Source organism: Trachypithecus francoisi, unplaced genomic scaffold (assembly GCF_009764315.1).
Source record: "Trachypithecus francoisi isolate TF-2019V2 unplaced genomic scaffold, Tfra_2.0 Lachesis_group5, whole genome shotgun sequence".
Classification (NCBI taxonomy): Eukaryota; Metazoa; Chordata; class Mammalia; order Primates; family Cercopithecidae; genus Trachypithecus; species Trachypithecus francoisi.
Genome location: NW_022681470.1, coordinates 18,906,495 through 18,920,734, shown reverse-complemented (window position 1 = coordinate 18,920,734; position 14,240 = coordinate 18,906,495). Strand labels below are relative to the sequence as shown.

The 14,240-nt window shown below is 45.3% G+C and overlaps 1 protein-coding gene across 6 annotated transcripts in view; it reads left to right on the top strand.

The window, feature by feature from the left end:
• Window positions 1-14,240, top strand: part of URB2 (URB2 ribosome biogenesis homolog) — a 43,755-nt gene that overhangs the window by 3,571 nt on the left and 25,944 nt on the right. For 5 of the 6 annotated variants that reach the window (XR_004434412.1, XM_033200218.1, XM_033200217.1 and 2 more), the window contains exons 3-5: window positions 2,725-2,901; window positions 5,360-8,690; window positions 13,678-13,838. Coding sequence is in view for 5 of the 6 variants with exons in the window: in XM_033200218.1 (XP_033056109.1) it covers window positions 2,725-2,901; window positions 5,360-8,690; window positions 13,678-13,838 (3,669 nt within the window). In the remaining variant the exon portion in view is untranslated. The remainder of the gene's footprint in view (window positions 1-2,724; window positions 2,902-5,359; window positions 8,691-13,677; window positions 13,839-14,240) is intronic. The other variant, XM_033200219.1, reaches the window with a different exon arrangement.

The window sequence follows — 14,240 nt, the reverse complement described above, 5'->3', positions numbered from 1 at the left end:
CAATCCTTTGCTGTCATTTCAGCAATGTTCACAGCATCTTCACCAGGAGTAGATTCCATCTCAAGAAACCACTTTCTTTGCTCATCTCTAAGAAACAACTATCCCTTCAAGTTTTGTTAGTCCCGTCTTCAGGCTCCACTTCTAATTCTAGCTCCCAGGCTGTTTCCATTATATATGCAGTTGCTTCCTCCACTTCAGTCTCAAGCCCATCAAAGTCATCCATGAGGATTGGAATCAGCTTCTTCCAAAATCCTGTTAATGTTAATATTTTGACCTCTTCCCATGATTCATGAATATTTTTACTGGCATTTAGAGTGGTGATTCTTTCCAGAAGATCTTCAGTTTGACTTTCTCCACATCCATCAGATAAATCATTATGGCACCTATAGCATTAGGAAATGTGTTTCTTAAATAATAAGACTTGAAAGTCAAAAGTACTCCTTGATCCATGGGTTGCAGAATGGATGTTGTGTTAGCAGTCATGAAAACAACATTCATCTCCTTGTCCATCTCTGTCAGAGCTCTTGGTCACCCAAGAGCAGTAATCTTCTGATAGGAATCATTTTGTTCTGATCAGTCTCAACACGGGCTTAAAATCTTCAGTAAACCATGCTGTAAACGGACATGCTGTCATTCAGGCTTTGTTTTTCCATTGACAGAGCACGAGCTGAGTAGATTTAGCATAATTCTTAAGGCCCCTGGGATTTTGGGGATGGTAAGTGAGCTCTGGCTTCAACTTAAAGTTACCAGCTGCATTAGACCTTAATAAGAGAGTCAGCCTGTCCTTTGAAGCTTAGAAGCTAGGCGTTGACTTTCTTCTTTTTTTTTTTTTTTTTTTTTTTTTTTTGAGACGGAGTCTCGCTCTGCCGCCCAGGCTGGAGTGCAGTGGCCGGGTCTCAGCTCACTGCAAGCTCCGCCTCCTGGGTTTACGCCATTCTCCTGCCTCAGCCTCCCAAGCAGCTGGGACTACAGGCGCCCGCCATGTCGCCCGGCTAGTTTTTTGTATTTTTTAGTAGAGACGGGGTTTCACCATGTTAGCCAGGATGGTCTCGATCTCCTGACCTCGTGATCCGCCCGTCTCGGCCTCCCAAAGTGCTGGGATTACAGGCTTGAGCCACCGCGCCCGGCCGGCGACTTTCTTCTTTAGCTATGGAAGTCCTAGATGGTGGCCGGGCACAGTGGCTCATGCCTGTAATCCCAGCACTTTGGGAGGCAGAGGCAGGTGGATCACCTGAGGCCAGGAGTTTGAGACCAGCCTAGCCCACATGGCAAAACCCCATCTCTACTAAAAATACAAAAAAAAAAAAAAAAAAATTAGCCGGGTGTGGCGGTGGGTGCCTATAATCCCAGCTATTCGGGAGGCTGAGGCAGGAGAATCAAACCTGGGAGGCGGAGGTTGCAGGGTACCGAGATTGCACCATTCCACTCCAGCCTGGGCGACAAGAGCGAAACTCCATCTCAAAAAAAAAAAAAAAAAAAAAAATCCTGGATGGCATCTTCCAATAGAAGACTGTTTCTTCTACACTGAAAATCTGTTGTTTAGCCAACTTTGTCAATAATCTTAGCTAGACCTAGATAACTTCACCTGGAACTTTTATGTTATGAAGATGGCTTCTTTCCCTAAACTTCATGAACCAACCGCTGCTAGCTTCTAACTTTTTTTCCTGCAGCTTCCTTACCTCTCTCAGCCTTCATAGAGTTGAAGAGAGTTAGGGCCTTGCTCTGGATTAAGCTTTGGCTTAAGGGAATGTTGTGGTTGGTTTGATCTTCTATCCAGACCACTAAAACTTTCTCCATATCAGCAATAGGGTGTTTCACTTTGTATCATTTGGTGTTCACTGGAGTAACACTTTTAATTTCCTTCAAGAACTTTTCCTTTGCATTCACAATTTGGCTAATTGGCTCAAGAGGCTTGGTTTTGGTCTGTCTCACCTTTCAGCATGGCTTCCTTACTAAACTTAATTATTTTTAGCTTTGGATTTAAAGTAAGAGACATGCAGCTATTCCTTCCACTTGAACACCTGGAGGCCACTGTAGGGTTAATTGGCCTAATTGCAATATTATTGTGTCTCAAGGAATGGGAAGGCCAGAGGAGAAGGAGAGAGGGGAAAATAGCTGGTCAGGGTAATAGCATTTTGGTGGAGCAGTCAGGACACATATATTGATTAGGCTTGCTGACTTAGAAGGACACAGTTCATGGCACCCCAAAACATTTAGAATAGTAACATCAGTGATCACCAGTCACAGAGCACCATAACAGATAGAATAAGAATGAAAAAGTTGGAAATACTGGGAAAATTACCAAAATGTGGCAGAGACACGAAGCAAGCTCATGCTGTTGGAATAAAGGATCTAACAGACTTGCTTGGCACAGAGTTGCCATAAACCTCCAATCTGTAAATGCAATATCTGTATCCACAAGGCACAATAAAATGAGGTATGCCTGTATAATCTCAGAAAAGGGGGTAAGACATGTTAGAGTTTCACCTGAAACTTTTAATTTGCCCTAACAAGACAAATTTGTTTTCCCGTTCTTATCCTTTAATAATAAACATTTTAAAATACCTGGACACTTAAGTAATATTACCAAAGGTAAGTTTTAAAAGAGAAGTTCATCCCCATGGCAATTGGATTTGGTTATACCTGTAATGTACCTATGATGTCTAACATCTTTCTCTCTTAGCAAATAAATTTATTGTCAGTATATGTTTCCTTCAAATTCAGGTATTACTTGACTGGGCAAGACAATCATTGGTTGCCTTTTATAAGAAAAAACTTGAGCTGAAGGAAGATATTGTTGAAAGGCTTTGGATCTACATAGATAACATTTTACATAGCAGAAAATTGCAGAATCTCCTCAAGAATGGAAAGACCATTAATCTTCAGATTTCCCTAGTCAAGGTAATTCACTCTTCTGTTGTCCTGTTATGTGTTGCATGCATCTCCATTGATTTCTTCTTCATGCTGGAAACTTGTTTTAGTGTCAGTTGTATGAAGATATAGGAAATATTAAGGTGGGGGAGAAGGATGTATTATTATTGGAATTATAATAATAGCTATTGAATGTATCATATGCTGTAAGCGTTTTGTTATTTAATATTCAAAAAAAGCTTAGAATGATTTCATAAACAGGTCATTGATTACCTTTTTAATTGGAAAAGGTAGCTAGCAAATTATGCTTCTCTGATTTGTTTTTCTTTTTCTTTGCCTTTCTTTTGGCCTAGAGGGAGATCAAAGGCCAAAATTCGGACAGAAATTTCCTCAAAGGTTTTTTTTCCCCCCCCCACTATGGCCTTTGAGCCACAAGTGCCACTAGTGGCTTGGCCGGCAACCCGGGGCCTCCTCAGTTTTTGACTGAAAGTGATTTTGAAGTCTCGGATCAGAAGTAGGAACTTCATTGTCAAAACTGAGTGTGTTTATACACCACGAGAATAGCTAGTTACGATAAAAACTGCTACTAATTAGCACTTAATGTGTGCTAGGCTCAAAGAAGTTTAACTTTCCTAAAGTCACATGGCTGGTTAGTGGCAGAGCTGGGATTTGAACTTCACTCTGCCTGAGTATAAAGCCTGGGCTGTGAAGCCATAACACTGCCTCACCCTCATGACTGTGCAGTCAGAGAGAAAATCGTTAGAGGCTAGTAACGGAGAGGAACGAAGGTTGAGCTGCCTGATGGCACATAAGGCTTAACAGTTCTTGAGATTATGTTCCAAACTGGGTCACTTTTAAAAATAATAAACCACTGGTCACCAGAGTGGCTTGTTTCAAATGATCTTTTGGAATATGGGAAGAAAATCTTAGAATGTCTCCTTGTTTAAAAAGCCATAGTTAATTTTTATTTTTATGTATGCTTCATAATTATATAAAATGTTAGTGCTGTAGCATATGTGCATAATTTATAAATAAATTACACTTATTGAGTATAAATGCAGGGCAAATCGATGAGTTGTATAATCAAAAATTTGGAGATCACCGTAATAGTGCATTGATGTTTAAGGATTTGTCATCTTTGTTACAGCTTTTCCAGAGTAACTTTAAAAGTCCACGACCAGCAATTACTTGAATAGAAATAATAATACCTATCTCATTGGGGCACCTGATAACTTAGCACCTGGGATAGGTTTGGTTCTCAGAAAGGCTGGGAGCAAGTCACTTAACCTGTGAGTGAATGAATCTGCCTGGTTCTCATAATTTCTGGTGTTTGTGAATTTTGGAATTTTGAGAGCAGTAGACAATAGATTTGCCGAATAATAAGCAGTAGCAACATAACATTTGTTTTCCTTTTTTAAAATTTTTTTGAGATACAGTCTCTGTCATGCAGGCTGGAGTGCAGTGGTGTGATCTTGGCTCACTGGAACCTCTGCCTCCTGGGTTCAAGCGATTCTTGTGCCTCAGCCTCCTGAGTAGCTGGGACTACAGGTGTGCACCACCATGCTCGACTAATTTTTATATTTTCAGTAGAGATGGTGTTTCACCATGTTGACCAGGCTGGCCTCTTGTAATCTGCCTCGCACTCAGCCTCCCAAAGTGTTGGGATTACAGGCATGAGCCACCATGCCCAGCTGCTTTCCTTTTTAAAAGAGTGTCTTTTGCTTTGACTTTTTTAAATAGAAAAAGTATAATTGACTATAAACATGTATTTTTTTTTTCTTTTTTCAGACAGAGTCTTGCTCTGTCACCCAGGCTGGAGTGCAGTGGCTGGATTCCAGCTCACTGCAACCTCCACCTTCCAGGTTCAAGCCATTCTCCTGCCTCGGCCTCCCAAGTAGCTGGGATTACAGGTGTATGCCCGGTTAATGTTTTCATTTTTAGTGGAGTCGGGTTTCACCATGTTGACCAGGCTGGTCTCAAACTCCTGACCTCAAGTGATCCACCCACCTTGGCCTCTCAAAGTACTGGGATTACAGGTGTGAACCACTGTGCCTCGCCTATAAACATGTATTTTGGACCACAAGGTCATAATTTAAGTGCTACTTTCCTTCAAGTGCTATTTTCCTTCTGCCTGGTAACATCTAAGTTCAGTTGCAGGTTTAGGGTCTAAGGGAAAGTGATATTTGGCATTTAAGCCCTTTAAAACTCAGCTTTAAAAAAAGGGACAACACATTTACAAAGGCACGGATCCTTTTCTCGATTTGCACTGGTGGAAGATGGATGTGTGGAGGAATTGAAACAGGCGCTTTGCCTTGTTTTGATGCACTAAGCTTATGTCAAGTTCATTGAAATATGGTAATCTGGGCATTTCTTTCTTACCAAGATGAGGGTAAGGGGTGAGTTTGTTGATTTTTTTTTTTTTTCTTTTGATACTTGTGTATAAGGGTTTAAGGTCAGTAATGGATTTTCTTTCTTTCTTACTGTTCAGATCATAAATGAAAGAATAGCTGAGTTCTCTCTTCGGGGTTCCCAAAGAAACATCTGTGCTGTCCTTCGATGCTGCCAGGGCATCCTGTCAACACCTGCCCTTGCTGTCATCTACACAGCCAAACAGGAGCTGATGGTGGCCTTGCTGAGCCAGCTTTGCTGGTCGGCCTGCAGGCAGCCAGAAGGAGCCGTGGTAGCCCAGTTGTTTGAGGTCATTCACCTGGCCCTTGGCCATTATCTCTTGATCCTGCAGCAGCAGGTCAACCCAAGACGTGCCTTTGGGGATGTGACTGCTCACCTGCTCCAGCCGTGCCTGGTCCTGAGGCACTTACTCTCCGGGGGCACATGGACGCAGGCTGTCGAGGGCCAGCTGAGGCAGGTGCTGAGCCGGGACATCAGAAGTCAGATTGAGGCCGTGTTCCGAGGAGGAATTTTTCAGCCTGAGCTGCTGTCATCCTACAAGGAGGAGCTCTTGGACCAGCAGCAAGGGGATGTGAAAGCAGGAGCCATGAAGAACCTTCTGGCTCCCATCGACACCGTGCTCACCAGTCTGGTCAGTGCTGGCTACTGTGCAGCATCCCTTCATACCTCTGTTGTGGCCAATTCAGTGGCCTTGTTGTATAAGCTCTTTCTAGAGTCTTACTTCAAGGAGGGAAACCAGCTTCTTTGCTTCCAGGTTCTCCCCAGGCTGTTTGGCTGCTTGAAGATTTCACACCTGCAGGAGGAGCAGAGCAAAGCCCTGTCCACATCAGATTGGACCACAGAGCTTTTGGTTGTGGAACAGCTACTAAACTCAGTGGCCAACAACAATATCTACAACGTCGCTGCTGACAGGATTCGGCACGAAGAGGCTCAGTTTCGCTTTTACCGGCATGTGGCTGAGCTGCTGATAAACCATGCGCAAGCACCCATACCAGCCTGGTTCCGCTGCCTGAAGACTTTGATCTCTCTGAATCATTTGATTTTGGAGCCAGACCTGGATGATCTGCTGGCTTCGGCATGGATCGATGCAGAAGTAACAGAGTTTCGAACCAAAAAAGCCCAGGAGACGCTTATTCAGACTGTCTTCCAGACTTATGCCAAACTCCGACAAGTGCCACGGTTGTTTGAAGAAGTTTTGGGGGTGATCTGTCGTCCAGCTGCTGAGACACTGAGGCAGCCTGTGCTGGCCTCGGGCCCTTCCACGGTACTGTCTGCATGCCTCCTAGAGCTGCCTCCGAGTCAGATCCTGGACACGTGGTCCCTTGTGCTGGAGAAGTTCCAGTCTTTAGTCTTGCCCTATTTGCAGAGTGATGCTGACATGGCCCTGAAGTCACTGTCACTGAGCTCACTGCTGCACTGCATCATGTTCAACATGAGGAGCCTGGACAGCAGCACACCCCTGCCCATCATCAGACGGACGCAGTGCATGATGGAGAGGATGCTGAGGGAACTGGTGCAGCCCCTGCTGGCCCTTCTCCTGGACCCCCCAGGCGCAGAGCCAGAGCTGTGGCTGCAGAAGGTCAGTGACTCTGCACTCTTGCTCGCTTACACCTGGGCCCAAGTGGACGCTATGTTAAGTTTGAACTGTAGCCAGTATCACTCTATGTCTGGGGCCCTTATAGGTGTTGCTGTGGAGATCTCGAACCTCCCTTCGTTGCTCCCAGGTGTAGAAACACAGCATTGGAAGAAGATAGAGAAATTTACAGCCCAGTTCAGCTCTCTTGGTAGATATTGCTTGGAACAGCTGTACCTGCAGAAAATGAGAAGAACTTTAATGCAAACTAGTTTCCGGTCTGAAGAAGCCCTCCAAAGTTTGAGGTGCGATGCTGCCTTTATTATTGGTTCCAGCAGAAAAAGCTTGAATCAGAGAACGATGGCTTCCTGGGATGGCCAAGTTGGAACAGTGAGTGGACTCACATACCCTGTAGCACACTGGCACTTGATTGTGTCAAATCTCACCATTCTGATGCCCTATCTGTGTCCAGATGATGTGAGATACCTGGCCAGTGTCCTGCTGAGAACTTTACCAATGGGCAAAGCCCAGGAAGGCTCAATAGAGGAAGAGGCATACATCACACTGGAAAAAATATCCAAAGCCATCCTTCATAGCCCTCTCTTTCCAGAGATGCAGTCCCTTCATTCTGCTTTCTTAATGTGCGTAACTGCAAGATGCTCCAGCATTCTGTGTTCTGGTGCCCAGCGTGACTCAGGTCTTGTCAGTCAGCAGCTTCCCTGGCTTTTTGAAAAGGACCACATGGTTGTGGGTCATTGGGAAAACAGATTTGCAAAAGCTGGACCCGAAGGTATAGAACCTAGAGGAGAAATTGCCAAGAACTTACTATCCCTGGTCAAGAGTGACTTCCCCATCCAGCTGGAGGGAGAGCAGTTGGAAAGCATCCTGGGGCTTTTGGAAGTGATTTCTGCTTTACAGCTGGACAGCCTTTTACCACCCTATCATGTGCATTATTTTTTTCTGTTACTGTCCATGGCCATCACCAGACTAGGATGCTCTTGCTCCTCCTCACTGGCTCTCAAGTTCTTGATGACTTGCTACCAGCTTCTTGGTTACCTGCAAAAGGGGAAAAGTGCTCGCTCTGTGTTCAAGATCATGTATGGTAGTGATATTTTTGAGATCGTACTGACCTCATTGTTCAGAGCTAGTGGTAGGTTCCCTATTGAGATGGATGATCCCACTTGGCTGGAATTCCTCCAAGTGATAGGTACATTCTTAGAGGAGCTAATGCAGATGCTCATCCAAATGAAGCTGAGCTTGTTGCTCAATTTTAGAAAAATCACCACATTCCTCTCTAGTTCCAAACCATACATGGAAGCAGCTTCTGGCAAACAATTGGAAAATCAGAACCCCCAGGGCAGGCAGCTCCTTCTGGTGTCTTTAACCAGGTTGTGCCATGTCCTGGGACCTTTCCTCAAAGAGCAGAAGCTGGGCCAGGAGGCCCCAGCAGCACTGTCCGAGCTGCTGCAGCAGGCTGTGCTGCAGGCGGGAGCTGTGCTGCAGCTCTGCTCAGTGCGAGGGGACCAGGGCTGGCACCTTCCCTCCGTCCTCATCTCATCCGTCAGCGTGCTCTTGGAAGCCGACATGGGTCAGCACTGCAGGGATGGAGGAGCCAACATTTCTCAAGTAGCCGACAGGACGCTGCTCTCCCACGCTGCCCTCTACCAGGGTGTTTACTCTCAGACACTGTTGGAGTTGCCAGCTCTTGCGGGACATGATCAGTCTTTTCGGGCAGCCTTGCAGTTTTTGACTCTGTTCTTTTTGGCCCCAGAACTCCATCCCAAAAAGGACTCCGTGTTTACCTCCATGTTTCATTCTGTGAGAAGAGTTCTTGCAGGTAAGATATTTTCTCTTGAGCTAATTCTGTGTTATAGAGGTCTAGTTTCCACTGCTCCCCTTTTTGGAACTGGGAATAAGTGAACACGTGATGTGTTCAAAACGTACCACATGTGGACAGTGAGAAGATCTCCCTCCTAGGCCCGGCACCCACGACTTCATGCCCTCTATTTACATTCTAGGCATACATTAGCAGTTACCGCTACAACTAGTTCCCTACTTTCTGTGCAAACAGCAGCCTCCTCAGTGTGTTGCTCTGCACCTCAGTTGCTCACTTCTTTTGGAGGTTGCCCTGTGTAAGTTTATAGTTTTGAAATCTGCTGCTCTTCAGCTTTTTAGCCTTTAACTTGTGCTGGCTGCGATGAGATACACAGATACCTGCATCCTTAGTAGACTCTTATGTATCAGACTTTCAATGCCATAAATTGACTTTAAAAAGATATAACAATCTTTTATACCTTTTTAAAGTACAAATCAGAGCCAGGCGTGACAGCTCACGCCAGTAATCCTAGCACTTTGGGAGACTGAGGGGGCAGATTGCTTGAGTCCAGGCAACATGACAAAACCCCATCTCTACAAAAAATACAAAAATTGGCCAGGTAAGGTGGCACACGTCTGTCGTCCCAGCTACTCAGGATGTTGAAGTGGGAGGATCACTTGAGCCCAGGGAGGTCGGTGCTGCAGTGAATCTTGATCCTGCCATTGCACTCCAGCCTGGGTGACACAGTGAGACCCTGTCTCATTAAAAAAAAAAAAAAAAAGTACAAATCACTTAATGTCTTTTTTTTTTTTCTTTTTTCAAGACGGAGTCTCGCTCTGTTGCCCAGACTGGAGTGCAGCGGCATGATCTCAGCTCACTGCAACCTCCACCTCCTGGATTCAAGCGATTCTCCTGCCTCAGCCTCCCAAGTAGCTGGGACTACTGGCACCCGCCACCACGTCTGGCTAATTTTTTTGTATTTTTTAGTAGAGACAGAGTTTCACTGTGTTAGCCAGAATGATCTCGATCTGACCTCATGAAGAGTTTCACTGTGTTAACCAGGATGATCTCGATCTGACCTCATGATCTGCCCGCCTCAGCCTCCCTAAGTGCTGGGATTACAGGCGTGAGCCACTGTGCCCAGCCAAATCACTTAATTTCCAAAGAGCCTCTTACAGTTCATTGAGGGCAGGACTGTGCCTTCCTTAGTTCACACACACAATCCCCCCCACCCCGCCCATGTTGGGGTGCTGCCAGGTACAGGTGCTCACTGGACCAAGGCTACCTATGATGTCATCAGAGTGTTTGAGTCTGAAGGCAGCCTTCCAGGCAGCAAACTAGGACCTCATACACAGTCTCAAAGCGAGAGAGCTCATGTCTTCCTGCACAGAGTCGACCTTTACAGCCCCCTTGTGAAAGGTTAATGGGTTATGAGGCAGCCATTAAAATTATAATTCTGAAACCTCTTATGAAGACAAGGGCTAGAAATATATAGAAAATATTGTTAAGCAAAAAAAGTACAATATGAAATGTTAAATATGCCACAATTACAACTTTGTAAAATATATATTCATGCAGAAAATGGCTAGAAAGGCATCCAAAAATTAAAATAATTATTGCATTAACATGTGTTGTATTAGTGCAGTGTAATATGTTGTGATTGTTGCTATTTTCTTATTTTGTACCACTTTAATGTTGCATTTTAATAAGAATAAATCAAAATACTTTTCTATGATTTAAACTTGCCATAAGCAGGGAATAGATGATAATGTTTTTGGAGGCCCATTTAGAGTTTGTTGAGGTTTTCCTCTAAATATAGTGAAAGATGATTAAGATTTGTTACCTTTATTGGGGTATACAAATAAAATACACTTTTATTCCTCCCAAACAAACAGTTAATGGAAGAGATTTCTTCTGTTTCAAGATGGCACACACCACAATTGGGGGGGGTCTTTTCTTTTTTTTTTGGTAGTAACAAAAGGGCTGGGGTCAGGTCAGTCTTTTGAGGTGAGGTCTGCAAGTCAGCCAAGTCTGACCCTCGTTAATGTCACGTTAACGTCCGTGTTAAGCACACGTTAAGGTCTGTGTTTCTGGGTGGAGAAGCTGTGACGGATGGGGCCACGAGCGTGCCTTTCAGTGCGTGAGGGTTAAATGGGTTCTCGCAGAAAGTAGAGCCATCTGGTCTGCCTGTGCCAGCGCCAGAACTGGAGTGCCATGGGCCAAATCACGCTGCTGTTCTCTCCCTTTCAGTAACCTGTCTCTGGCTGGATTGTGGATTAACTGAAAGGCTTTGATATTACATTGTTCTGTCTTACTGTGTCAGGGTATCTTTTAGTGAATGGTGTTCACCTTCTTAATGGGGGCTAAAATCGAGTCTTTTATTAAGCCTAATTATAGTGTTCTAAGTGACTGGCCCAAGAAACGGCAGCTGGTGGTCTGAAGCTCTGCCCTTGTGCCCTTTAGTTAACAGAATATTGTGTCCTCCTTTTCCTCTTCAACCCTGCTGAGTTGAGGCAATCTCTTTTTTTTTTTTTTTTGAGACAGAGTCTCATTCTGTCACCCAGGCTGGAGTACCGTGGCATGGTCTTGGCTCACTGCGACCTCCGCCTCCCGGCTTTGAGCGATTCTCTTGCCTCGGCCTCCCGAGTAGCTGGGATTACAGGCGTGTACCACCACACCCAGCTAGTTCTTGTATTTTTAGTAGAGATGAGGTTTTACCATGTTGGCCAGGCTGGTCTCGAACTCCTGACCTTAAGTGATCCGCCTGCCTTGGCCTCCCAAAGTGCTGGGATTACAGGAATGAGCCACCGTGCCTGGCTGAGTTGAGGCAGTCTTTAAGTCCTAACTGTATGTCCCTGGACTTTTGGTACCTTATTTCCCCAGGGACAGAGCCCCTCGGTCACAGTGTGGTCAGGGTTGGGCAAGGCCAGACTGGTACACTGTGCCCTCAGTTCATGGGCCTGGGGTGTTGCTGTGTCCAGGCCTTTTCCACCTGAGCTGTTAGACACTGTCCAGGGAAGTGCCAGAATTGTGAATGCTCTGGAAGAAATGCCAAGTGAGGAGTGGCCCAAGGCTTTGGGCAGGAAGAGGGAGTGTGAAGAGGGACCGTGCAGGTGCCCCACCATGGAGTTCTCCCTGTGTCCTTAAAGGTGGCTCAGAGGTGGGCTTTTGAAAAGAATGCCTTCTGATAGTAGAACAGAGGGCCTGAATTCGATTACAGAAACCAACATTTCTAAAAATGCTTCTTGGCTGGGAGTGGTGGCTGGCATCTGTAATCCTGCACTTAGGGAGGCTGAGCCAAGAGATCACTTGAGGCCAGGAATTTGAGACCAACCTGGGTGAAAAAGCAAAACCCCATCTTTACGAAAAGCCGGTGCGGGTAGCATGCACCTGTGGTCCCAGCTACTCCGGAGGCTGAGGCGAGAGGACCCCTTGAGCTCAAGAGGTTGAGGCTGCAGTGAGCCATGATTGTGCCACTGCACTCCAACCTGGGTGGTGGAGTGAGACCCTGTCTCCAGAAACATAAAAAAAAAAACAATTAAAATGCTTGTATGTTTGAGGCTGTGTCCTGCTCTGGAGATGAGTGAGGTATTGATTTTGGCCTTTGTAATTAAGTAAACAGACATTCGCACACATCACAGGGTAAAGGTGGGGGAGACGCCATAAAGTGAACCAGAGCTATGGGACTCGGTGGAGAGGCCAAATACAGGCCACGTGTGAGTGGCCCTTGAAGCGTAGCTAGGGCAGGTGGAAATGGGAGCCTTTCGTGTGAGGGGACTATGTTGTGAGCTCTGTGGCCTTTTTTTATTTGCCAGCCACAGGAGTTGGTGCTGTTATGCTCACTTCATTGATGAGGGAGTTGAGGCTCAGATAAATCATAGGTCCAGGGTTTTACAACTTATGGGAGACTTGGACCTAGATCTTTACCTCCCAAAAGTCCACTTTCCCCCAGTGCTGTAAATAGTAAGCAAAGACAGGAAAGCAGGAAGGTATTCTGGCAATGTGGAATAGGCAGGTGGGGCTGAAGCGCCGGCTGGAAAGATGACCTGGGGCCAGATGATAAAGGGCCTTGAGTGCCCTGGCTTTGGGCGTTATTGTGAAACTGTGGGCCCAAGGACACTGGGGATGATGGGAAACAGCTGGGTGACTTCCTGACCGTCATCCAGGCCTGAAAAATGGAGCTCTCTTAATCTTTATGACTTTCCCATCTGTTTAAAATATCACCCACTCTTGCACCCCTACCAATTTTATAAGAGAAACACAAAGTAGAGAAATAAAATACAGTTGACCCTTGAACAACATAGGGGTTAAGGCACCAACTCTTGGCACAGTAAAAAATTCCATGTATATCCTTCTGAAACAATTCTATTTAAAAAAATCTTATATTACTTTTGACTCTCTGGAAACTAAACTACTGATAGCCTACTGTTGACCAAAACCTTACTGATAATATAAACAGTTGATTACCACATGTTTTGTGTATGTATTTGTGTATTATATTCTTACAATCAAGTAAGCTAAAGAAGATGTTATTAAGAAAATAATAAGGACGAGAAAATGTATTTGCCATTCATTAAGTGAAGTATATTATCATCAAGGTCTTCATCCTCTTCATCTTCACACTGAGTAGGTTGAGGAGGAGGAAGAGGAGGGATTGGTCTTGCTGTCTCGGGGTGCCAGAGGCAGAAGAAAACCCATGTGTAAGTGGATCCATGCAGTTCAAACATTGTTCAAGGGTCAACGGCACCAAGCAATAATCACTGTCTTCTGTGGTTCGGAGTTTACCTCCTAAGCATGGCTGTCGTCTTCTGTGTTTGTGTGTGTGAGAGCATGGCATCACACCAAATACGTGTACCTGCTTTTTCCACCAGTGCTTGTATCACCATGCCCCTAACTTCGTGATGGTTGATGGCGGCCACAGCTGTGTGCAGTTTCATCCTGTGGCTACTTGGTAATTTATTTCACCTGTCTGTCACATCTTAATAGTTTTGGTTTCTTACCCACACAGATCCTGAAATTCCTGTTCGGGTCACTCAGGATATTGAGCCTCATTTGGGAGCCTTGTTCACCCAAATGTTAGAGGTTGGGACGACAGAGGACTTGAGGCTGGTGATGCAGTGTATTCTCCAGGGACTGGACGTCAGTAACATGTGGAAAGCAGATGTGCAGGTGGGCGGCTTCTCCCTCCTTGTGTGGCAGGCTCAGAAATCATGTCGGCTCAAATGGGAAAACTGATTTGAGATCTGGTGTCACCCTTAAAACTAAACAAATTCTAACTGGTAGAGACTCTAAGCAAAGAGGGAGTCTGTGAGAGGGAGCCCTGGCCTGTGGGACAGCCCAGGCTGCGGCGTAGGGAAGGCCTTAGTTTTCAAACGGGAAGTCTTCGAATTACAAATGAGTGGTCTTATTACGTCAAATACTAAGTGTTACACATTCACAAAACTGATACATAAAAAGGTTAAATTCTGCTCATTCTTTGCTGAAGACCTCTTACACCATGCTTTTTGAAACATGTGGCCTGATTGGGCCATACTGCCCTCATGCCAGCATCTGAGAAGCACCTCAGTTAGC